The sequence below is a fragment of the Schistocerca nitens genome, chromosome 1 (assembly GCF_023898315.1).
Source record: "Schistocerca nitens isolate TAMUIC-IGC-003100 chromosome 1, iqSchNite1.1, whole genome shotgun sequence".
In the NCBI taxonomy this organism is placed as follows: domain Eukaryota; kingdom Metazoa; phylum Arthropoda; class Insecta; order Orthoptera; family Acrididae; genus Schistocerca; species Schistocerca nitens.
In genome coordinates this window covers 439,081,991-439,108,523 of record NC_064614.1, presented here as the reverse complement: position 1 = coordinate 439,108,523, position 26,533 = coordinate 439,081,991, and the positions used below count along the sequence as shown (strand labels likewise).

At 38.1% G+C, this 26,533-nt stretch overlaps 1 protein-coding gene across 1 annotated transcript in view; it reads left to right on the top strand.

Moving 5' to 3' along the window:
• Positions 1–26,533, top strand: part of LOC126253100 (E3 ubiquitin-protein ligase TRIM37-like) — a gene marked incomplete at its 5' end in the record, with an annotated part of 178,035 nt that overhangs the window by 134,286 nt on the left and 17,216 nt on the right. The window contains 3 exons of the mRNA XM_049954248.1: positions 5,773–5,982; positions 6,113–6,292; positions 20,049–20,163. Of these exons, the coding sequence (XP_049810205.1) occupies positions 5,773–5,982; positions 6,113–6,292; positions 20,049–20,163 (505 nt within the window). The remainder of the gene's footprint in view (positions 1–5,772; positions 5,983–6,112; positions 6,293–20,048; positions 20,164–26,533) is intronic.

Genomic DNA, 26,533 nt, shown 5'->3' with positions numbered 1-26,533 from the left:
TTTAGCCACCCAGTGAACACTTTCATTCTGAGATGAAGTCTTTAAATCATTTATTTATTTGTCAGTTATGTTGTGAAAAACCTTCAAGGATGAACAAATCAACTAAATGAACTATTATACAATATACTTAAACACACAAGATACAAATTAACATATTAAAATTATGATATAAAAGAAAAGAATATGCTGCTTCCTAAGTAACTGCTATTAACCTAATGCAACTTGAGTATTACATATCAGTACCTACATTTACCAGGACAATGAATGATGCTCATAAAGTAGAAGAAATGTAGCTATTAAATATTTGGGAAAGCACAAGTTTTTATGGTTTTGTTATTCATTTTTGGATGTAAGAAGTGTACTGAGTGACGCCATGTGTCAACAAGGTGAGATGGTGACAGTTGCAGTATTTCCATGAGATGAAGTATGGTACCTGAGGGGGTGTTTGTGCACAGTTTTCAGGATGGGGTAGCATGACAATCCCAGAGTAAATGCCTGCAGTGTAATAATACTACAAGAGGCTCTTGCAGAAACAGAAAAGGCACATAGAGCATTCATTCATCCATTAATGTAACTGTTGAACTGACATGGAATCTTGTAGATAATATTTCCTGTATTAAGAAGGCTTGTACAGAAGAAGTTATTACATATTTATCAACAATATTGAAGAGTTGCTATAGAATTACTCAAGACTGCAACAGTGACAAAGTCCAATAGAGCCTCACTAGCTTTATCAAAAGACAAATTCATTTTTGGTGCAGGCATTCAAAACTACAAGAAGTAGTTGTACTCAAATCTGAGAACATATACAGGGAATGTCGTATTCTGGCTTCCTGGTGACAAGACCCAGAATAATTTATGCTAGAACCCAAAAAATATTGAGAAATAAAGTAACAATAAATGGAAGGAAAGAGAAATTGATATTTTAATTGAAGACTTATTGAGAACTTTTCATTGCTGTTACTAACAACCAAGTAAACAACGGAGTATCATGAAGAAGTGCATAGATAAATATAAGCATAGAAGATCATGTTTTTAAGAATAAATAATTTCATCAATAAATAGAAATTAAACTTATCAGTACCTGTTACAGCACAGATTCTATAAAATCCAAGACTCAGAAAGCTGTTTATCAGTTCCTTAACAGTTATGCAGTAACTATTAGTCTCAATGACAGCTACTTGGCAAACCTGGGTCACCGAGTGCAGAGACCAGGCTCATCATCACCATCGTGATGTGGTGAATTATGCTACCAACTCCAAGGAGCTGTATTAAAACCAAGTTAAAATTTGTTTATATATTTATGATGTTGCAAGTGTATTATGGTGGAGCTTAATTTTTGTATCCTTGAGAGCTATTATAAGGAAGTTATTTGCAGTTTTGGCCACTGTTGGTCGAGAAAATTGATTATAAATTTATTACTGTTTTAAATATATGCTACTGTTGGTTAGGAAAACAGAAGAGGTATTGAAAGCTTTTGCTGACATAAGTGCTAAGTTATAAAAGACAAGTGATAGTAAAGTTCAGACATCTGAGTGAAAAGCAGATTTAAAGGCCCATTGTGGTAATGTGCATGAAAGTCTAGATACTACTAATGTAACTGTAGATGCTCAAGGGATTGGTTTCAGCTCTTGCTGAGACAAATACACAGACATTTACTGAACTAAATGACAAACTAGATATCACTAGTGGGATTTCAAGGCCGAAGTCAAACCAGTTTGACTGAGTGCAGGCAGCAGGTACATGTATCAGCAAAACTCACAACACCCGAAGAATACAGCTGGGTCAGTCATCAAAATATTATGCAGAAAATGTAAACAACAACTCGGCAGAACACTTGGAAGCACACTATTAATTAATCGTGTCAAGGAAAACTTGTCAGTTATTCAACAGAGAAAGTTTTTTACTACCTTCTGTTTCATTATTAAAATATACATTTATCCCATAACATAATATGATGTGCACTATGATCCACACATATTAGCGGAGTTCTATTGATATGGGGAACATTTAAACTTATAAACAAGGCCCTTATATATGTGGTTGAAATGAATGAGATAAGTGTACCAGGAGAGTAAAAGAAGAAAGCCCACCTGGTTAGCCATGTGGTCCAACGCACTGCTTTCTGGGCGGGAAGGCATGTTGGTTCCAGGCATGAATCCGCCCAGTGGATTAGTGTTGAGGTCTGTGGATGGTTTTTAAGGCAGTTTTCCATCTGCCTCAACGAATGTGGGCTGGTTCCCCTTATTCTGCCTCAGTTACACTATGTCGACGATTGCTGCGCCAACACTATCTCCACGTACACATACACGATAATTATTCTACCACACCAACATTGGGGTTACACTCATCTGATGTGAGACTTCCTGGGGGGTCCACTGGGGGCCAAACCGCACAATAACCCTGGGTTCTGTGTGGGCAGCAGTGGGGTGAGTGGAGTGCTGTAGCCTGTTGTGGAGTTGTGAACCAATGAGAGCTATGGTGGGGACGAAGCCTCTCCATCGTTTCTAGGTCCCCAGTTCCATACAATTCAATACAAAGGAAGAAATATACAGGGCACTGCAAAAGGTACATTACAACTTCAGTGTTACATCACTAAACTTGTAATTAACTTAGAGAAAAAATGTGAAGTTTGTCTGATGCACCAACTCAAAAAGTTTTATTCTGGTTCTTTAATCAAGTTCTATATATGTGCTCCCCATCTGGCATATACCTGGAATGCACACTATCCACTTGATATTCAAACTCTGCCCAAACCTCTTCTAACACGTCAGTGTCAACTGTCTCAGTAGCTGTTGTTGTTCTTCCTTAAAACTACAAATCATTGGTTGTCATCTGGTTTTATGTACTTTAACAATAGCTGTCTGCATGGAAACAGATGAGGCACTTTACAGTACTTGGTACACTGTCCTACAAGGGATTCACAGTTCTTTTCATGCCTTACAAGCAGACTTTGGGGGTGAACACTGGAAAACCTGTCAAATTCTCTTTTTATCTTCATCATTTGTCCTTGCCCTGCCTGCATGCTGCTTCAAATCTACACTTCCTGTTTCCATGAAGTTCCTATGCCATTTTTGCAATGATGGCCAAGAGGCTGGTGGTTTCCCATACTGCACTGTGAAAATTATCAGAATTTGGGTGTGTGATTTTCTTTGAATAAACCAAGCCACACACTGTACCTTTTCCTGTGTGACTCCATTTTTTTATTCATCCATGGTGCTCCTACCGCCCTGCAGCAACAAAGAAAATTTTTTTTTTCAGTATATTGATCTTGTCACCTGGAAAAGAGAAACAGTCATTCATTTCCCTACATAAAAACTTTTCGAGTTGGTGCATCAAACACACTTCACTTTGTGTCTCTAAGTTAATTACAAGTTGAATTATATGATACAGAATTTGTAGCATACCTTTTGGGACACTATAAAGGACACCATCACTTTTGAAAAGTGTTATATGAGTGTGAGAAGTCTTTCTGAGAAAAGGGTTGTCATATGTATAGTTTGTACAGATGTGAAAAACCATAAAAATTTTCAGGTTTATTCCAAGATTACAGGTTATAGGAACCTACCTTAGTTGTTGTGATATTTATCAGGAGTAGTGATATTTTATCAAGTTCGATATGATTCATGTGGAACAGGTGTGCTCAGCAGCAGTGTTTTTTTAAATTGAGAAATGTAGGTCAGTCAGTCACTAATAATCTATTTATTGCAGATCTAGCAAGGTTTCAGCTACTGTGCAGCTATCACCATTGTCAGAAACATTAAAGGTGTAAGTTTTGTATGAGAGTAGATGACAATGTAACATACCAGTGAGATGCCTATACAAAAGCCTCTACTACACTATCCACATCAGTATATCAGTTCACTGAGGCCACTGTTTACAATTATTACTAAGCTAACGTGGTTGTACATCATATTGGTGTGCAGAGCCCTCTTAGCTATTTTTATCAATATTTTTATCTATGGTGTTTGAAAGCTAACAATGTATGAACAAGGCCAGTAAATTCTGTAGATCAAAGGCAAAAAACATGAACATAGATTTTAAATTGCAGAAACGGGCCATAAGAATAATAATGGGAAGTAGTTGTCGGGTTCATACCCAGTGAGTACATCTATCGGTCTGTAGAGTACATCAGGGAAAGTATTACTAAATACTCCACTAATAGTTCTATACATAATCATGGAGCAATAGGCAATTTGGGGGTGCACTTACTCAGTAAAAGCAAACAAAAACCTCAAAATAGCATTTTATATCAGGGGATAAAATTGTATAACAAATTGCCAAAGAAAGTGAAAAGGATTATTAAATACCTCTGTTTAAAAATGCAGCTAAAACATTTTTCAGAAGTAATGCATATTAAACAATTAAAGGTTACTTAGATGACTTAGAGTAGTAGACAGTAATGTACCGTAAGGGGGTAATTCCAGCACCTTGTTGCATTTCAATACATGATTATGGTTTACAGCTTTTACAAGGAAATCATGCGTCAAGATGTAAAATGATTATAGTAATGTCTGTTGGCTTAGTTTTTCAAGTGGACAGTGGCACATATTCAAATATGGTTCTGTATTTGATGCAAGGGGCACACAACATCTTCACAGCCCAGGAGACATCAGTGGGTGTTTTAGTGTCATCAGCAGGTGTCCTCCAAGTGTGTGGCAATGAGGAACAAAACTATGTTTTATTTGCAAGTTAGCTGAAATAAATTGTGTGTAAATAAAAGAACATTGAACAATAGGGATGTACTGAAAGAGGTAATCAGCTGTTAGGACACTGACATCATATTTGGTAGGATGGAGTTTCTCTGTCTGGCCATACTGATTTAGGTTTTCGTGAGCCACTAAAGCAGATGCCAGGATGGCTCCTTAATCAAGGCCATGACCTGTCCCATCCCCATGGGCTACCAGTCCTATCCTCATAAAGCATGTCATGCATGCTTTGTGTTGTATAATTTGGCCTGTTGATTTGCATTGTATAACACTGACAAATCCTATATCATTGTGAGATGATCCTTGGATGAATGAATAAATAAATAGATAAATAATCTAAACTACATATGTGTAGAGGGTTCTGCACACTATTATAATGTACACTGAGATTAGCTGTGTAATAATTATAAACAGCAGCCTCAGTGTGAACTGAAATACTGACATGATAATCTAGTAGGGTCTGATGTTTCGACATGCCTCTTACTGGTATGTTACTTACCATCTACTCTTGTACAAACCTTATATAACTATGTTCTGATTCATGCATATGTCTTACTGTAATATGTTCTTAGTGTTTTTAGCACTGATGACAGTCACATAGTGCAATAACAGATTATTAGTGAAATCTGAGAACATATTCAGCAAACACTACAAACTTGCCTAATCTTGACATAATTATATTGACAAACTGTTAACTGTCAAAAAAATCTGTCTAAGGCCAACAAACTGTAAGAATATAGTGGAAAGTGCAACTTCATCAGACAGCTGACAGGAATATTCAGTCCTTGAATATAGACAGTGAAATGTTTTGTAAAAGGAGTGATGAACAAAATATGTTGCAATCATTTGTTCACTACCAGGTGTAAATATAGACAGGTTGTAGCTATGACAAAGCTGCAACAGTGACTGCGGCAACTGAGTCAAACATTTGATGTTACAGATGTAGGTACTGACTAATTTATGTTGTTGCTTTTGCTTTCCTCTCTTACTTTCACTCTTGCATGATGTGTTCATACACTTTCCAGATTAAAATACCCATGAAATTTGTTTGTTTCTTTTGCAGTGAAATAGTTCCTTCATATGATACTGGCACTTTTGAAATTCAGCACTATAGTCAACTTCAACAGAAAGCAGATCCAGTATATTCACAGCCACTGAATGTTAATGGCCTCTCTTGGCGCCTCAAGGTGTATCCTGATGGAAATGGTTTTGTTCGAGGGAGTTATCTCTCTGTTTTCTTAGAACTTACTGCTGGCCTTCCAGAAACGTGCAAGTATGCAGTAAATTACTAAACAAAACAACATTATTATGAACAAAATTGTTATTATTCTCACTAAATGCAAGTAAATCATTATTATTATTACTAAATAGGAGTATATTTCATTTTATACTACGTTACACAGATATGAATATCGAATGGAGATGGTCCACCGTGCAGCCCAAGATGAAAGCAAGAATATTGTCCGAGAGTTCGCTTCTGATTTTGAAGTTGGTGAGTGCTGGGGATACAATCGTTTCTTCCGCTTGGATTTACTTGCCAGTGAGGGATTCTTAAATGCTGAAGAGGATATGCTAACCCTGAGGTACTGGTACCAGTCAGTTAGTTATACTTCAGAAATAAACTCTGCATGTCATAAAATGCACTAGCAGATATCAAACTGCTCACAAAAATTGGTAGTCAAGGAACAAAAACAGAATAATAAATGAATGTTGAACAATTTTATCCAACTAATCTGGTTTATTTGCAGTGAATGTATCTCTTATGTGTATGAAAACCAGTCCAGGACAGTTTCCATGTTAAAGCAAAATGAAAATCACTTCCACATCTATATCTGTACTCCAACAATCATTTAAATCTGGTTTTTGAAACTTTGTAAATAGGCTTTCTCGGGATGCTTTGCATCTATCTTAAAGTGTCTTCCAGTTCAGTTTCTTCAGCATCTCTGTGATACACTACCATCAGTCAAAACAAATATGTGACCATTCATGCTTCCATTATCTGTATACATTCAATAGCCACTGTTGTTCCTATTCGACTGTTGTTCTTATTCGGTACAGCTCCCACACAATTGAACAATATTCTGTAATGAGTTACATGAGTGTTTTGTTTGCTGTCTTATTTGTACACGTTTTCAGTTCCCAAGCACTCTACTAATGAACTGAAGTCTACAAGACCATGTGATCATTTCATTCCATGTCCTGAAACATAGGTATTTGTATGAGTTGAGCAGTTCTAATTGTGACTCCTAGTATTGTAGTCATAAAATACCATGGTTTTTCAGTTTCTGAAATGCACAATTTCACATTTCTGAACATTTAAAACCACTTTAAAATGTCTTCATGATCTGACTGACTATTTGTGCACCTTGTTTCAGACAGCACTTCACTACAGATAACTGCATTATCTGAAAAAAATCTGAAGTTATTATGTATCAGTTTTATCTGTAGAGTTATTAATATGCATTATGAACAGTAAGGGTTCCAACATACAAGGGCGATGTACTTGAGGGCAGTACTATGGAAATAGAAGAGAACATAGGTGAAGATGAAGTGGGAGATATGATACTGCGTGAAGAGTTTGACAGAGCACTGAAAGACCTTAGTCAATACAAGGCCCTGAGAGCAGACAACATTGCATTAGCACTACTGATAGCCTTGGGAGAGCCAGCCATGACAAAACTCTACCATCTGGTGAGCAAGATGTATGAGACAGGTGAAATAACTTCAGACTTTAAGAAGAATATAATAATTCCAATCCCAAAGAAAGCAGATGTTGACAGGTGTGAAAATTACTGGACTATCAGTTTAATAAATCACAGCTGCAGAATACCAGAATACTAACATGAGTTCTTTAGAGACGAATGGTAAAACTGGTAGAAGCTGACCTTGGGGAAGATCTGTTTGGATTCCATAGAAATGTTGGAACACGTGAGGCAATACTGACCTCCTACGACTTATCTTAGAAGATAGATTAAGGAAAGGCAAACCTACATTTCTAACATTGTGTTGACTGGAATACTCTCTCTCAAATTCTGAAGGTTGCAGGGGTCAAATACACACAACGAAAGGCCATTTACAATTTGTACAGAAACCATATGGCAATTATAAGATTCGAGTGGCATGAAAGGGAAGCAGTGGTTGGGTGAGGAAGTGAGACAGGGTTGTAGCCTATCCCTGATGCTATTTAATCTATATATTGAGCAAGCAATAAAGGAAACGAAAGAAAAAAATAGTAGTAGGAATTAAACTCCATAGAGAAGAAGTAAAAAATTTGAGGTTTTGCTGATGATATTGTAATTCTGTCAGAGACAGCAAAGTACGAGGAAGAGCAGTTGAATGGAACGGATGGGGTCTTGAAAGGAGGATATAAGATGAACATCAACAGAAGCAAAATGAGGATAATGGAATGTAGTCGAATTAAATCAGGTGATGCTGAAGAAATTATACTAGATGAGTTTTGCTATTTGGGGAGGAAAATAACTGATGATGTTCGAAGTAGAGAGAACATAAAGTGTAGACCGGCAATGGCAAGAAAAGCATTTCTGAAGAAGAGAAATTTGTTAACATCGAATACCTATTTAAGTGTCAGGAAGTCTTTTCTTGAAAGTATTTGTATGAAGTGGAGATGAAGAAGCTTGTACAGGGAAGAATAGCATGGAGAGCTGCGTCAAACTAGTCTCTGGACTGAAGACCACAACAACAACGTACTGTGGAGTCTGTGCATATAAGTTTAAATGATGAGCAGGGAACACAAAATTATCTTTATGTTTGTACTACATGAGAAAACATAACAGTTTTCTGTGAAAAATTCCAGACTGCTTTGTAAGAAGATAACATTATCACAGTTAGATAGGGAGGGGGCTGTTAATAATTGCAAGTTTTTAAATAATATGTAATATGATATCCTTGGATTACAGCACACATTTCTAATGATTCATTTATCATGTTACGTATACCTGATATATTACTCGAATTTCCACTAGGGAATATATTATAACTGATTGGCAGTAGCTATAGTTTGCAGTTTTTCTTGTGTCCACATCAGTGGCACTAGCTAATGCTTGCACTGCAAATGCAAAGCTACATAATTTATTTATTAGATTCTCAGCATATTTATTCTGATTTAAATTCTTATCTAGATATAATCCCAAAAATTTTGCAGACTCCACTTCTAGATTTTGATTTTTATGACTTATTTTAATTGCCTGGGATTTTGACTATGTATTTTGTTCTGAACTGGGTCATATGAACCTATAGGATGTTCATGGTGAGTCTATTGTGGAGAAACCATGTTTTCAGATAATTTTTTGTAGTGATAATGCAGAGAAGGATGTTTTCTGAGTTATGGTCCTCAATTATTGCAACTGTATCATCTGAAAATGAAACTGATGGGGCACTGACATAGATGGACAGGTCATTAATGTGAAACAAAAACAAAATTGGTCCTAGAATAGAACTTTGAGAAACACCATGTGTTACTGTTTTCCTTGTGTCAGAATAATTTGTTTTCTGCTGGATGGTTATTAAGTAAGCCAATGTGGAATACTACTCCTACTCCTTTACCTGACAGTTTTATAGATAAGAATTGTATGATTTACTGAGTTAAAGGCTTTTGTGTGGTCACCAAAGATTCGTGCAACTTTATTCTCATTGTCTAATGATGTGCTGCCCTTGTCAACAAACTTGTTAATTGCATGTATTGTGCTTTTTCACACTGTAAGCTAAGCTGATTTTTTAAAAATAATCTCATATTTTTCAGTAAAATTTCATATCTGGATGACAGCAGCTTTATCAAATACTTTTGGCAGGATTCAAAGAAGAGAGATGGGATGATAATTGTCTCTATCTCTATTGATACTTTTTTGAACAGCAGTTTTACATCTGCATCTATATTCTGGAAACCACTGTGAAATACATGGCAGACAGTACATCTCACTCTTCTGGTTATTAGAGCTTTCTCCATCCCATTCTCATATGGAGCATGGGAATAATGATTGTGTAAATGCCTCTGTGCCTGCTGTAATTAATCATATTGTATCTTTATGGTCCCTATGGGAGTAATATGTAAGGGGGTTGTAGTATATTTTTAGAGTTATCACTTAAAGCCCATTCTTGAAATTTTGTCAGTAGACTTTCTCAGAATAGTTTATGTCTATCTTGGAGAGTCTGCCAATTTAGTTCTTTCAAAATGACAGTGACATTCTTGCATGTATCAAAATTTTATTTATAAATTCAAGGACTTTTGTGGGCATTCCATCACAACCTGTAAAATCAAACAATGGAAACTCCAGGCTGATGGTAGTCATGAGTGTGTGGTGTGCTTGCTTCTACAGATGTAGAAGCAAGCACACCACACACTCATGACCACCATCAGCCTGGAGTTTCTACATGTATACTCTGCAAACAACTGTGAGGTGCATGGCAGAGGGTATGTCTCATTGAGCCAGTTATTAAGGTTTCTTTCTGTTCCATTCACTTATGGAGTGCAGGAAGAATGAATGTTTGAATGCCTCTGTGCATGCAGTAATTATTCTGATCTTGTCTTCATGATCCCTATGTGAGAAATACATATGGGGTTGTATATTCCTAGAGCAATCATTTAAAGCTGGTTCTTGAAATTTTGTTAATAGACTGTCTCAGGATAGTTTACGTCTATCTTCAAGAGTCTTCCAGTTCAGTTCCTTCAGTATCTCTGTGACACACTCCCATGGGTTAAACAAACCTGTCACCATTCGTGCTGCATTTCTCTGTATATGTTCAATATCCTGTGTTAGTCCTATCTGGTACTAATCCCACACACTTGAGCAATACTCTAGAAACGGTCACACAAATGATTTGTAAGCAATATCCTTTGCAGATTGAGTGCACTTCCCCAGTATTCTACTAATAAACCGAAGCCTACCACCTGCTTTACCCATGACAGAACCTATGTGATCATTCCACTTCATATCCCTACAGAAAGTCACACCCAGGTATTTGTATGAGTTTGCCGATATTATAGTCATAGGATACTATGATTTTTCATTTTGTGAAATGCAAAATTTTACATTTCTGAACATTTCAAGCAAGTTGCCAATCTTTCACCTCTTTGAAATCTTATCAGGATCTGACTGAATATTAATGCAGCTTCTTTCAGATAGTACTTCATTATAGATAACTCCATCATCTGCAAAAAGCCTGATTTTACTATTAATATTGTCTGCGAGGTCATTAATATGCTTGTGTGAATGTGTGTGTTCAATTTTTTGAATAAGGCTTTGGCCAAAAGCAAAATGTGTAACAGTCTCTTCATTGTGGCTGTCTGCAACTCAACATGTCACCTTTGTAGTGAGTTTCCATCTATCCTTTTCCCAATATTGTTGCCACAACCTGCAGTGAGCAAGTGTGGTGGCACAGTGGTTACCACACTGGACTCGCATTTGGGAGGATGATGGTTCAAACCGGTGTCCAGCCATCCAGATTTAAGTTTCATGCGACTTCCCTAAGTCATCCCAGGCATCTACATCTACATGGATACGCTGCAAATCACATTTAAGTGCATGGCAGAGGGTTCATCGAAACACCTTCACAATTCTCTATTATTCCAATCTCATATAGTGCGTGGAAAGAATGAACACCAATGTCTTTCCATATGAGCTCTGATTTCCCTTATTTTTATCATGGTGATCATTCCTCCCTATGTAGGTCGGCGTCAACAAAATATTTTTGCATTCACAGGAGAAAGCTGGTGATTGGAATTTCGTGAGAAGATTTCATTGCAACAAAAAAACACCTATCTTTTAATGATGTGCAGCCCAAATCCTGTATCATTTCTGTGACACTCTCTCCCATATTTTGCAATTTCTTAGAACATTTTCAATGTACTCTGTCCGTCCTATCTGGTAAGGATCCCACACCACGCAGCAGTATTCTAAAAGAGGATGGACAAGCATAGTGTAGGCAGTCTCCTTAGTAGGTCAGTTTCATTTTCTAAGTGTCCTGCCTATAAAATGCAGCCTTTGGTTAGCCTTCCCCACAACACTTTCTATGTGTTCCTTCCAATTTCAGTTGTTTGTAATTGTAGTACCTAGGTATTTAGTTGAATTTACGGCTTTTAGATTAGACTGATTTATCGTGTAACCAAAGTTTAACGAGTTCCTTTTAGCACTCATGTGGATGACCTCACGCTTTTCATTATTTAGGGTCAACTGCCACTTTTTGCATCATTCAGATATCTTTTCTAAATTGTTTTGCAGTTTGTTTTCATCTTCTGATGATTTTATTAGTTGATAAACGACAGTGTCATCTGCAAACAACCAAAGATGGCTGCTCAGATTGTCTCCCAAATCATTTATATAGATAAGGAACAGCAAAGGGCCTGTAACACTACCTTGGGGAATGCCAGAAACCACTTCTGTTTTACTCAATGACTTTCCATCAGTTACTACTAACTGTGACCTCTCTGACAGGAAATCACAAATCCAGTCACATAACTGAGATGATATTCCATAAGCATGCAATTTTACTACGAGCCGCTTGTGTGGTACCATGTCAAAAAGCTTTCCAGAAATCCAGAAATATGGAATTTATCTGAAATCCCATGTCAGGAGCACTCAACACTTCATGTGAATAAAGAGCTAGTTGTGTTTCACAGGAATGATGTTTTCTAAATCCATGTTGACTGTATGTCAATAGGCCATTTTCTTTGAGGTAATTCATAATGTTCGAACACAATATATGTCCCAAAATCCTGCTGCATATCGACGTTAATGATATGGGCCTGTAATTTAGTGGATTACTCCTACTACCTTTCTTGAATATTGGTGTGACCTGTGCAACTTTCCAGTCTTTGGGTATGGATCTTTCGTCAAGCGAACGGTTGTATATGTTTGTTAAGTATGGAGCTAATGCATCAGCATACTCCAAAAGGAACCTAATTGGTATACAGTCTGGACCAGAAGACTTGCTTAGCAAGCCCGCACCAGCACAGGACAGTGAGCAACAGTACTGCACATGTCCCAACCTGCTGTCTCTTAAGGCAAGAGACAAGTTGCTGCAGGAGTGCACCCAGTCGAGAGTTACTGTATCTGGGAAGGTAAACTTGGTGCTAGAGGATGGTTAGATGGAGATGGAGGCCCACCTCCACCGTGGCTGCTTGCTGTCCCATACTACTGTGCTGCCTGGCATAGCGCTGCCAGACTGCTGATATCTATGCTAAAATAGACAGATATTTATGTAGGTATGCAGCTCATTTGTTACAGCAATGCACAGCTTCCATCCACATTCAGAATAACAAATCCATGAGCCAGCAATGAAGTAGCTGCCTAGCCCACCCTGCAAAACCCCCTTTCTTTCCACTGCATTGCCAGGATTGCAGTTCTTGATCTGGCCCATACTGCAATATATTGGTAGCCTCGCTGCTGCAACTGGCATGCTGACACCTTGGTGCCCGCCAACTGCATGTTTTATGTAACTGCTGTGCCTGAGCTGATAGTTACTGCAGTAATGTCTAGTTACTGCAGTAATGCCCAAAAAAATTGTGGTGGTGCTACAAAATTAACTTCCCTTGAAAGACCCAGCACCCTGTCTCCACCCTGGACTGGACAGCAGCAGAACTCAGCATACACAGATAATGACGTACCCATTTTTTTCTTAAGTACGAAGTGGCTTGGACCACAAGTTCCAGAGGCTGCAAAACTACTCTATAGATTATGGTACTCTGGCTCCACAATTCTCCTAAGTCTTCCTTTATAGCTAGTAGGTTACACTTTCTACTCTGACTTTCAACAGGCAGACTGCTCCTTATAAAATCTTACAGCTGCTACTGTCACCTTTTGCTAGACATGCCTCCATGGTATATTTCCATGTGTCTCTCAATATCTCATACATCTCTCAATTGCCTCATGTACCAGTCCTCAGTGTTTCACAACTTATGTATCAGGAAAAATACTTTTTACCATTTCTCATATTACTGTATATGAGACCTGTTCATTAAATCCAGTACTTTGTCCACAACATTTTTCTGCTCTTACCTTTTACTTATTGTGCATGGTCTCCTTTGCAGTACTCTCCTGGACAACTGATACACTGTTCCCAATGCATTTTCCACTTCCAGAAGCAGTCTTGGTCTGCTTCTTGCTGGATCGCGTGAAGCTTGCCAGTGAAGCTTGCCAGTACTAGCGGCAATCGAATCTGGAGCACCTTGAAATGGCTGTATGTGTTTGACATGGACTATTTTCATGATAGTTGGCAGCTGAAGCTCATTGTTGACTGGTGATTTTGTCTCTATCATTTGGTATGATCCCTGGCATCTTGTTAAAAATGTTTTTGTTTTACCCATAGGGGTATAAGGGCTTGAAACATTATCCATTGCTCTACCCTATACTGTGGTGATTTCCCTATGCATTTTGACACTACATCTTGCTATTTCATAGCTTTGGCATTTGCTTACTGTACATGGCTCCATGACTCCCTTAGTATCTTAGCAAAATTGCAAACTGGCTCCACATCCATAAGCAATTTTTGGTGTGATCACATCAAATGATGAAGGCATTTTTCTCCCCTACACAACCTCATAAGGAGGTAGCCCAATGCCAGAGTGAACCTCCAAGTTTAAGCTGTCATGACAAATGATAGATATTTATGCCAGTCATTATGGTGAGAGTTTATGTAATAGTTCAACATCCTACCACTATCACAATGCATACACTCTGTTCCACCATTAGTTTGTGGGTGCAGCAGACTAGTTCTTAATTTCTGAAAATATAGCAAATGACACGGTAGTTTCATCAGGTCTGACATAAAAAAAATTGTCGCTTGGCCAGTGATTACTGTTTTAGGCACACCTAACATGAGCATTCCATTGTTGATCGTGGCTTGCATCACCATGGCTGCCTGCTGATTTGGAATGGTGATCACTCCCATGAACCATGAAACATGGTCACTAATTGTTAAGATGAAATGATTTCCCATCAAAGCCTGGTTAAATAGACCTAAGACATCCATTCATATCACCACAAATGTCTTCATTGCCTCTGGGAAAATTTGTAAATGGTATTTGCGTATGGTTTATGTCTGCTCGCTGTGCACACTGCACACAGTTCTTCACATATTGGTCTTGTATTCCTGTATTCCCTTCCCAGTGGTACCATTATGCTACCCTTTGATTCATTACCCTCCAACCTCAATGCTCAGATAGCATGTGGTCATGTATTTCTTTCACCACTTGCTCCTTGAGCTCAGCTGGCATCACTATGCATGGCCCCAACATAGCCTACATAACAAGTTGTCACAAATGGTGAACTGTGGCTGCATACTTATAGCTTGCAGGCAGCATCAGCATCTTGTGCTGCTTGCCACTTGGCAAAGCCATGACTCAGTGCCTGTACTACTAATACCTTTCAGTTCAGCCCATCCACATTTCTGTGCTGCTTGCCTGGCTTACGCACAACTTCATAATCAAGCTCACTCAACTTCAATGCCCACCTTGTGAGCCTGCTAGAAGAGTCCTTCAACACTAATAACCATTTCATAGCTGCATGATCAGTCACCACTTTAATTTCTTTTTCTCCATACAGTTAAAATTGAAAATATGTAACTCCATATGTCAAACTGAACATGTTCTTCTCTTATATGAAAGAGAGAATGGGGAAACGAAGAGAAGTGGCGGGTGGGAATTTGTGACTTCCAGCCACACAGGGCATTGTGGTAACACAATAGCGAAAGTTGAAAATATTTGCTGAACTGGGACTCAAACCTGAATTTACTGCTTCTCATGAGCGGTTGCCTTAACCACTTTAGCCATCCGGTCATGGTCCCTGACTGACCCAAGTTTCCAATTTATCACACCTTGCAATGCAGTGTCCCTTGACCCTTCACCCCCCACTCAGAAATTATTGATTTCTGTAGGAGTTTCAACAACATTAGTCCACCCACACTGTAACAAATATCAAGGAGCTGTCACACTGTTACAGAAATGTGTATATTTGAGTGGTATGTGTTCTGTCAGACATTTCTGACAGAACAGACACCAGTCAAATATATACATTTCCTTCTCTGTTGTAGAATAGTTATTTTCTGCCTTATTTAGTTGTTGCAAAGTGGAGGCCACAGGATGTTCTTTGCTGTCCACCACCTGATGAAAATCTGGCCCCAATGCCTGATATCAGGCATCACACAAGAGCACAAACTCTCTTTGATAATCTGGGCTCAATGTCCAAGCTTTTTTTAATCCACCGAATGCGGTCTGGCACTCCTCCACTTTCTCAAATTTCAACAATTTTTCAGTAATTGCATGAATGTCCATGCAATGTCTGCAATCCTCTTTACAAATTTCATGTAATTAATTTGCCAATGCTATAAATGACTGTAGCTTTTTACTAGTCATAGGAACCAGAAAGTCCTGTTCTGGTTGCACAAACCTCAGGTCTCTCTTTATCCTCTCCTTACTAATTATATGCTCTAAGCAACACACACTTCCTACAAAAAAATAACACTCCTCCTTGCTCAATGTAAGCTGTGTGGCATGTATCATTTTAAAGTCATCTTTCAACCTTTGTGTTTGCTCCTCCCCCCTCCCTGCCCCCCCCCCCCCCCCAAATAAAACAATCATATCATTGAGGTACACTAAACATTGCTGAGGTTTCAGTCCTCTCTGTACTTCATCCAGTTAGCACTGAAAAGTTACTGGTGTGTTCTTCAATTTGAGTGGCATTCTCCGGTATTGACAATGACCTCAAGAGTTTGAAAATTCTGTCTCCAGTCAGTCCTCTGAAACCACTTCCAACTGATGGTACCTGCTCCTTACATCCATGGCAGAGAAATATCTACTCTGCATCAAGTTATTAGTGATCTCCATGACATTGGATATTGAGTATGTATCTGTTCTGATTTAATAGTAAGATGTCAGTAGTCGCAGCAGGATACTTATTTCTTGGAACTATCAGCTGATCTTTTTGAATGCGACCATAACAGTTGTCCACCATAGACTAGTACTCTTCTCTATTATTCCATCAGCTAGCTGTTGGTAAATGAAATCCTCCATAATTGGCTATAAATGCCAGGATGTTTGGTACAGTTTCCAATATATTAATGCTTCATTTGTTGCTGAAATTTGATGTTGAATTATGAGTGTCACTGGCAACAGAGCCTAAGGATAAAACAAATCCTCCAATTCTAACAGCAATTTCTCCATCTCTACTCTCTCTGTTCTTTCCAGATGCTCTACCTTCTTTCGTAATTCAGTCTTAACAGTAGCCTGTGTCTAACCATGGTTCACACTTGATGTGTTCCAATTATCCTTATTCAGGATATCCAAATTCGCTACTAACAGTCTAGAGATGTGCAAACTCATCTACCTCTGAGAACTAGTTCAGTGGTGATTGTTCCTTTTTGGGAAGATAACCAACTTTATTACCAATTAACAATTGAAAGGGGTCCCAAGGCAAATGTCTGTAATCAACCATCAGTTATTTGAGGAAAAGAACTTCTCAGCAAGCATAGACAGCCATTAACAGATGAGAGGGAAATGAATACCAAATTCAACAGTCCACTAAATACATATTAATATACTTAAAATATAAATTTTAGATACAGATCTATTTCAAAACAAAAGGAGAAAAGTTGACTACTTGCTGAATGCTGATAACACCTTGAATGACAAGAGATTGGACATTCATGTTCACAGGACACATACATTAGTATGTTCTGCAGAAATTATTAGCATTTGAACCATGTCGGCCCACGGGTTTGATGTCAACATTGATACTGCGGCACAGCACCACCAGTGTGCAGCTCTCGTTGTCACTGCAAACCAAAGGTAATGGATCAGTGTGACTTGATCAGACTTGTAGGATGCCTCCCAGATGTATGCATGAACTGTACCATCAAATCAGGGAGTTTGAAAGAGGGTGCGTTATTGGCATGAGAGAATTTGATGGATCCTGTGTGTGTGTGTGTGTGTGTGTGTGTGTGTGTGTGTGTGCAGAATGGTTCATGGAAGGGTGTGGAACATGACAATATGGGTCAGGTCACACCACTCAGACCAACCCCTGAGAAGATCAATGCTAATGGCACTGCAGGACAGATGTGTGTCCTTCTCAGCACTGGCATAACAGTGGAAGAGTGTAACGCATTGTACACTATCAGGTGTGACAGTCCACGTGTCATCCACTTCTCTGCCTATCTTTGACAAATGTGCAAAAATATGCTGAATGCCAATGGTGTATGGAATGACATCACTGTGGACAGGAATGGCATCAGATAGTGTTTTCAGATGAATCCAGGTTCTTTTTGTTTGAATTGATGGCCACATTTTGGTTCGCTGCAGACAGTGGGAGCAGCACTACAGTGACATCATTTGCACAAGCCAACTCAAGGACTTATGGTATAGGGTGCTATTGGGTATAACCACAAATCACAGTTGGTGCATGTCCAGAGCACTGTGAGGAGTGTGGCCTACCTGAATGGCATCCTGCTACCTGTAGCCATGCCCTTTCTGCACAATACCCCAGATGCCATTTTTCAGCAAGACAATGCATGACCACATGTTGCTCCATGAACACATGACTTCTTGGCGTCACAGGATGTCAGTCTTTTGCTGTGGGCCTCCAGATCACGAGACTTGTTGACAATCAAAAATGTGTGGGATATGGTGAAAAGATGGGTGCAGTGCTGTGACTCAATGCTGACCACCACAGATGAACCTCAGAACCATGTGAATGCAGCATGGATGGCTATACCACAGGACACCATTCATGCACTATACATGTTAACGCCATCATGCCTGGATGTCTAATGCTTTCTTATATGACAAGAGACAGTGCGGTGTTGGGTTGCACGACTCATATGTCTCATCCAGTTGACTTACCCATTGTGTGTGCAGCCGATCCTCTTCTTTGGGTTATTAGCTATGTCACTCTCGCCATTTAATTCTTCTCCATAGACTGTATCAGATTAAGGGGAATATTATTAACCAGCTCTAAATTCTTGAAATAAATTAAGTACTCATTGGCTCTTGTCAGTTAAACAACAATATATTTTTGACTCTTGTCCCAAAATAACAATTATTCTTCACAAACTCCAGCAAGCCAAGGAGCCGCTCACCTGACGCAGCTCCTGGCTCCTCGTGACAGCTGTCCTTCCTGCGGAGAACCAAGTGTTTCTAGACTTTACCCCAAAATTCTTGAAATACTACAGATGGAACAAGTTATCAGGACCCAGGCAGACCCTGTGCCTACCAGGCAACAGGACACATGCTGAACAAAGGTGACTGAAATGCTAATCGTTTCTGCAGAACATACTAATGTTCATGTCATGTGAATAAGAATGTCGTATCTCGAGTCATTCAAGGTGTTCTGCTTTTGCTGAACATTAGCGTATTTTGGATGTTTAAGTTGCTCCAGAAAAGGGCAAGAAAAATCTGTTAATGAAACTCATTCTGAGTGGCTTTTTAGTTACATCATTTGTTTCTGTCACAATAGCATAGAATATGACCACTTTTAGAGGTATATGTGTTTCAGCAGGAAACATTTTCATTAAAGATATATTGTATTTACAATTCTGGTTTAAGAGATACTGATAATAGTTTTTTTAATTAACTGTTTATAAATGGGACTGAACAGCCATCTCATGGAATATCTTTCCATGTTCCAATGGGGTCCCCCATGCATGATGGATGGCAAAAGTTTATGTTCTGTGATGAAGTTGAATTGTGTCCATGAGAAGGAACTGCAATTTGTTTTATTTTTATATTTTCCTTGCCAGTATAAGTGCTGCTTCAGAAGCCAAAGCTCTGTCTTTGGATTTCAGAATTCTTTCTAAACTTTCAATACTGGTATGTATATCATATAATCAGTAGTGATACCCCACATGTGGCCTTACAAAAACTTAAAATCATTTATGGTTCTTGTTCCCTGTTCCGTTGTCTTAATCTTCTGAATCAGAAATGAAGACAGTCATTATGCTGAAATGTGAAGCAGAACCAACAGATGAAAAGGATTCAAGTAGAACTTTGTGAGGCTCCATGTTTTACATTTCCTCGTTGTCACTATAGTATAATTCTTGTGGTTGAATCAAAATAGTTCCTTTATGTTCACAATTTTTCTTTTTTATATATTGTTATGTGCTCCTGATGGTGCCATAAACAGTCGATGAATGACAAAGAATATTGATTCATAGCACTTTGGCAAATAATGTAATTTTTAGTATTTTCATTATCTTGCAGAAAAAAATACTTTAATTAGTATTGCACTGTCTTTTTTTTTTTTTCTATTCGTATAAATAACAGACCATTAATGATAAAGGTACTTTCCATATAGATATCAACAGATACTAAGGGATCATTTTTTCATCTCTTGAAAGGTTTCAAGTACGTCCACCATCATATTATCAGAGGTGCAAGGATCAACAGTGGTATATTGGAAAATTAAATGAATCAAACATCAAATATGCAGCACAGATACAAGTGCTAAAAGAGGTAAATAACATTATGGGCAAATTTTTAATCTGATTTGATGTAACTACAATTACATACTTTGGATAGAAAATACTGCTCCTAAAGCACTAATATATTTATGATGAGATCCTCGGTTAATGTGTCATATTTAAAATTTTTATTTTTTTTTGGACCATGAAGAAACTACAGTATCATTGTAACTATAGGCAAGTTAACATCATAAAATCCTTAACACTGGGCAGTTCTGTTGCCAACTTTCAACAGTGAAGTGCAGAAAGCTGCAGGTGATACAATAGTCTTCTATAGAGCTGTGACAACACTGAGATGTTGATGCAGAGATGTTTACAAAATCATGTTACGTGACTGGTTGAGTTAGCCACACGAAGCTGCCGCTTCCAGTGCACTACAACTGTTGGAAATCTCCTTACACCACCTTGATTGTAGAAGGCCTCAGGTGTCCTAGAAAATTACTAAAATTTTCCTAAAAATGATAGTACTAAAGTAATTTGACTCTTATGTAGAGTAATAGAAAACAGATTTCAAAGAAATCACCACTAATAATTTTATAGGAGATAGCTCACACACAAAATTAAAATAGCATCTTCTGACTACTGAGGAGAAACGGTACTGAAGACTAAGGGGACTTGAAACATTCGTAAGATTTACAAACATAAATTTTTCATAACAAGAGTGCTAAATTCAAAAATGTTTTGCTGGGCAAATCTAGGTTGTTCTCTTCAATTACAAATTGCTTAAAAATTGTCATCAATTTATCTGTTAGTACCAGTCTCACAGAATTACAGTGGCAGAAAGACCACACATTAGTGCAAGCCACAGTACTATTATTCACTAATAGCCAGCAACCATCATACTGTATTTTGGAAAACGAAATACAATTTTCCCCAGACAGTGCTTGCTACAAAGCTGCAGACTCTGGTCCATAGACCACCTTCCAATAGACCGGAAAATACTTTTTTTGTGTTTTGATGGGCGTTGTAGTTCCGTTGCATAGTGTTTTGGTTTTCTTTTAATTGCAACGAATTATATAAGTGTGGTTATAATTTGTAAAATTATATAATGTATTTAGATTTAAGTATTTAAATATTATAAAATATTGTAAACAAATTGTGGCCATGTTGAGCAATTATTTTGACTACTGTGGTGTCATGTGACCCGACTCAGGACTGTGGATATGAGCAGGAAAATCGGGGTCTTTTGTGGTTGGCCGTTGTGGTGGCGAGTTGGGAGCGGCAAAGTGCCACGAGTGCAAGCATGGACGCCAGGGTATGCGAAGGAACAAGGTGAAAGTGTGTGGGTGCGAGACAAACAGTGTACAAATTGCACCGATTATTATTTGTGAACTTAAAAATGCATGGCCACAACGTTAAAGTGTTTCTTTTGAATAAATAAGTTTCAGTCTGAACATGTATAGTTCAGTTCACTGCTCTTCAAAAGCCAGCCAATATCTGACTCAATAATAGGGGCGCAAATGCAACCGGTTACTATCAACCCCCTTTACAGATGAGCCACGTGAAAAATAGGTAGTAAACGAGCCCGAGTTCAGTTGCATCATGTAATGACAACACTCTGTTTTCTGTCTATTAGTAATGACTTAAACCATTTTAAAATGTTAGCTCTTAATTCCATATTTTTCCAGTTTGTACAGAAGTAAAGAGAGATTTACTCTGTTGAACGCTTTTGGTAAGTCACAGAACATTCCTGCAGTGTTCTGAATGTAGCCTATAAATGAACTAATTTTCCATAAAATCATTAATAGCCCAAATTGTGTTTTTGACTGTTTGGAAACTAAATTGATTTTCTGAGATGACACTAAATTTTTCAATGAAATTTCCAGATAGTATTGCAACAAGTTCTTGAAAATTTTTAGAAAACACTTACACAAGGATTTTTTCTCAGCATATTTCACCATATTTGGAAGTACCCTTCTTCAAAGGATTATTTATGATCATGGATAATGGACCTTCTTTTATATTGGAAGCTGCTCAAACCCATCCATGGAGTTTTTATTTTTTAAGTGTAATATTGTTTTTTCCATCTCATTGTCTGCCATGTTATCAAATATACTAAAACAGATAAATGTTCATTTTCTAGGTAATTATCTTCACTAACATCATATTTTGCTACAGTTATAAGCAAATCATTGAAATATTTGGCTAGTTGAGCAGCATTTATCATTAAAGTATATTGGTTCAAAATTTTTGAAATGTCTTGATTTCTGGCTTTAATTTCAAGTTCTGATGTAACAACAGCACTGCCCCCCTAAAAAAAACAAAAAAAGTCTTTGATTTGTGTCTTTCCTTCTGGGGAAGGAAGATAATAGTTTAGAACATATACTGTATTTGAACATTATGAAGTACCTCAAAGAAAACGGTTTATTGACACATAGTCAGCATGGATTCAGAAAATATTGTTCTTGCAAAACACAACTAGCTCTTTATACTCATGAAGTACTGAGTGCTATCAACAGGGGATGTCAAATTGATTCCATATTTTTAGATTTCCAGAAGGCTTTCAATACCATTCCTCACAAGCATCTTCTAACCAAACTGTGTGCCTATGGAATATCGCCTCAGTTGTGTGACTGGATTTCTTGTCAGAAAGGTCACAGTTCATAGTAATAGATGGAATGTCATTGAGTAAAATAGAAGTAATATTTGGCATTCCCCAAGAAAGCGTTATGGGCCCTCTATTGTTCCTGATCTATATTAATGACACAAGAGACAATCTGAGTAGCCGTCTTAGATAGTTTGCAGATGATGCTGACATTTACTGTCTTGTAAAGTCATCAGATGACCAAAACGAATTGCAAAATGATTTAGATAAGACATCTTTATGGTGCAAAAAGTGGCAATTGATACTGAATAAAGAAAAGCGTGAAGTTATTCACATGAGTACTAAAAGAAATCCGCTAAATTTTGATTATGTGATAAGTTACACAAATCTAAAGGCTGTAGTAAATTCGACTAAATACTTAGGGATTACAATTACAAATAACCTAAATTGGAACGATCACATAGATAATGTTGTGGATAGAGCAAATCAAAGACTGTGATTCATTGGCATAATGCATAGCAGGTGCAACAGGTCTACTAAAGAGACTGCTTACACCACACTTGTCTGCCCTATTCTGGAGTATTGCTCTGCAGCATGGGATCCGCATCAGGTGGGACTGACGGATGACGAGGAAAAGTACAAAGAAGGGCAGCTCGTTTTGTATTATCACGAAATAGGGGAGATAGTGCCACAGACATGATATGTGAATTGGAGCAGCAATCATTAAAAAAAAGGCTTTTTCGTTGCTAAGGGGCCTCATGAAATTTCAATCACCAGTTTTCTCCTCTGATTAAAAAAACGTTCTGTTGGCACCCACCTACATAAGGAGATATGATCATCACAATACAATAATAGAAATCAGGGCTCGCACAGAAAAATTTAAGTGCTCATTTTTCCTGCGCGCCATTCGAGAGTGAAACGGTAGAGAGACAGCTTGAAGGTGGCCCATTTAACCCTCTGCCAGGTACTTTGTTCTGAATAGCAGAGTAATCTTGTAGATGTAGATGTAAACCTCATTGACAGTAAGACAGAGTATGAACTGAGAAAAAGGGAGCAGAAAATTGGGCCTGATCTATTCAAAGGATCAAACCCAGCATGTAAGTAAAGTGAATCGGGCAAACCATCTAAAATCTTAATCTGAATGGGTGAACAGGGATTTGATTCGCATTCCTGAATATGAGTCCAGTGTGATAAACCCTTCACTGCACCACAAACCCTTCACTGCACCACCTTCATAGTAGTAAATTATATGAAAGTAAAAGTTAAAATACCAGCTTTTGACAGTGTGCATTTAGTTTTAAACAAAGTTAAATTCAGTGTAGCATTTGGAGGTCACGTCGTCTTATTTCAGAAACAAATTTCATGAGAGATTAGGAAACCATGGAGTTGTTTTTTGTGAATCAAAGGACAATTTCGTATGCTCATAGGTTAAATAATACATGCATATAATAGCCACAATAGAGTGTACAAAATGTAGTCAGATAAGATATATAATAATATATAATACATAACAAATGCTAGTGAGGTAAGCAGTGATAAGAGAAGTACCACAGGACTGGAAAATACTGTACATTGACACCTATTATTATTCTTAATTGTAAATCAGTAACGACATAAACATTGTGTTTAAAGCCAGTATTCTTTATCCTAAGGTAACACATAAAATTCATTAGTCAAGATGTGAACAATTTAGCTTACTGTCCAAATACTCCACTATACTTTACATTTTTTATGTTGCATTTTTTTCCCGGCATTGCAGGGAAAGTATTTTCATTCTCAATGCTTTGTAGTTTACTCACCAGTATTTATATTAGTTTAATTCCAAAGTATTGAGATCCTTTCTATGCTGCTGAAATACACCAAAAATATCTCATCTGCTGGAAAATATAGTCAATACGACCAGATGAGTCAGGTGGCATAAGAAAGAGTATGTCAGAGATGGTACATTGGTAAACACTACACTAGGTTCTGTCTAGAGATAATAATAACAGAATTAACTGAGATTAGGTCCAGGAGGGTGTAAGGTTTGGTTTGGTTTGGTTGTTTGGGGAAGGAGACCAGACAGCGTGGTCATCGGTCTCATCGGATTAGGGAAGGATGGGGAAGGAAGTCGGCCGTCCCCTTTCAGAGGAACCATCCCGGCGAGGGTGTAAGGATACAGGGAAGTGTTGGAGAGCAAGTTTGTGTCTTTTGGCTCAGTTATCTCATTATGGCTCAGTTTTAGCTTTACCTTGTAGTTCCTGGTCTTTTGCGTACTCTCTGTTTGGGTTTATGTAGACTCTAGGAGCTGAAAGGATCTGCCACATACCAATTACTCATAGAAAGCAGCAGTGTGCCCTGTCTATCAACAGAATGGGGACTGAGTAATGTGACTACGAGGTGTGATTGGAAAGTTTTATGAATGGGCTTGTAATTGTACAGTGGTGGTCCTTCAAAATAGTCCCCTTCTGACTGAACACACTGACTCCAACGGTATTTCCACTTTTGGAAACATTCCTGGAAACATCTTTCCTGAAGTGTGTTAAGGACACTCTCCATATTTGCCTGGATGTCTTCAGTCGAGTCAAATCGCTTCCCTATCAGTGAAAATTTCAGTTCACAAACAGGCATAAGTCTGCAGGGGCCAAATCAGGGCAATATGGTGGTAGTGGAAGCACAGGAATTTTGAATTTGGTCAAAAATTCAACGATGGAGAAGGCACGATGAGCCAGAGAATTGTCATGGTGTAGCACCCAACTCCTGTATTTCGACAACGTAGGCCTTTTCTTCCACACCTTTTTGTTCAAATGCTCAAGGACACATTTTTAGTATTCCTGGTTAATTGTCTCTCCTAGAGGGGTAAATTCATGATGCATAATACTGGTAGATTAAAAAAAAATCACCAACATTGTCTTCACCTTCGACCGACTTTGCCATGCATTTTTGGTCGTGGTGAACTGCGAAAATTGCACTTTGGTTTCAGGATCATAACCATATACACACGATTTGTCACCCTATTTAACAAATCTGGGTAATTTGTAGTCTAATTAATCAGTTCTTGATACACTTCAAGTCGGTACTGTCTCTGTTCTCTTGACAACACTTTTGGAATGAATCTTGCAGACACTTGTTCAGATCTTCAGTTAAAATTGACTGAACTGCATAGAAACTTAAATTATGTTCATCATCCCTTTCCCTAATTGTAAGTCTACGATCAAAGTGAACTTTCACAACATTTTCGTACCTTTTTAAAATGGAAGGATGGTCAGACCGTGGTTCATCTTCAAATGATTAACGCCATTTTTAAATCTGTTGAACCAGACAAAAACATTTGACTGGCTCATACAATTATCACCAAAAGCTGTTTTTAATAGTTCGTAAGTCTCAGAAGCTGATTTCCTGGTCTTAAAACAAAATTTCACACAAACTCGTTGCTCTGTTTTTACGTCCATTTTCATGCAGACAGAATCCAGCAACAAGCCCTAACAGACCTGCACTCAACCAGCTGCCACAACAAATTGAATAAAGGAAACACAGTTTCCTGTCAGAGGGCGTTCAAGGACAAGACAATGACTCACTCCCCACCCTCCGCGTACCTGTCTGCCAAACCAGTAAGCAGTAGTGGATCCATTCCAATCACACCTCGTACAAGCTGCTCTGAGGTAAACATGTTGGATGGAGCACTTACCTGAGCAAACAAAAACTATAATAAAGTTCAAACTAATGAAAATAGTAATGATAAGACTGGCTTTTCATATGGTCTCTAATCTGGCTCTATTTGGGTTTATTTACACTCTAGGCCATTAACAGTGCTTGTAACATATGGTTGACTTTTGTC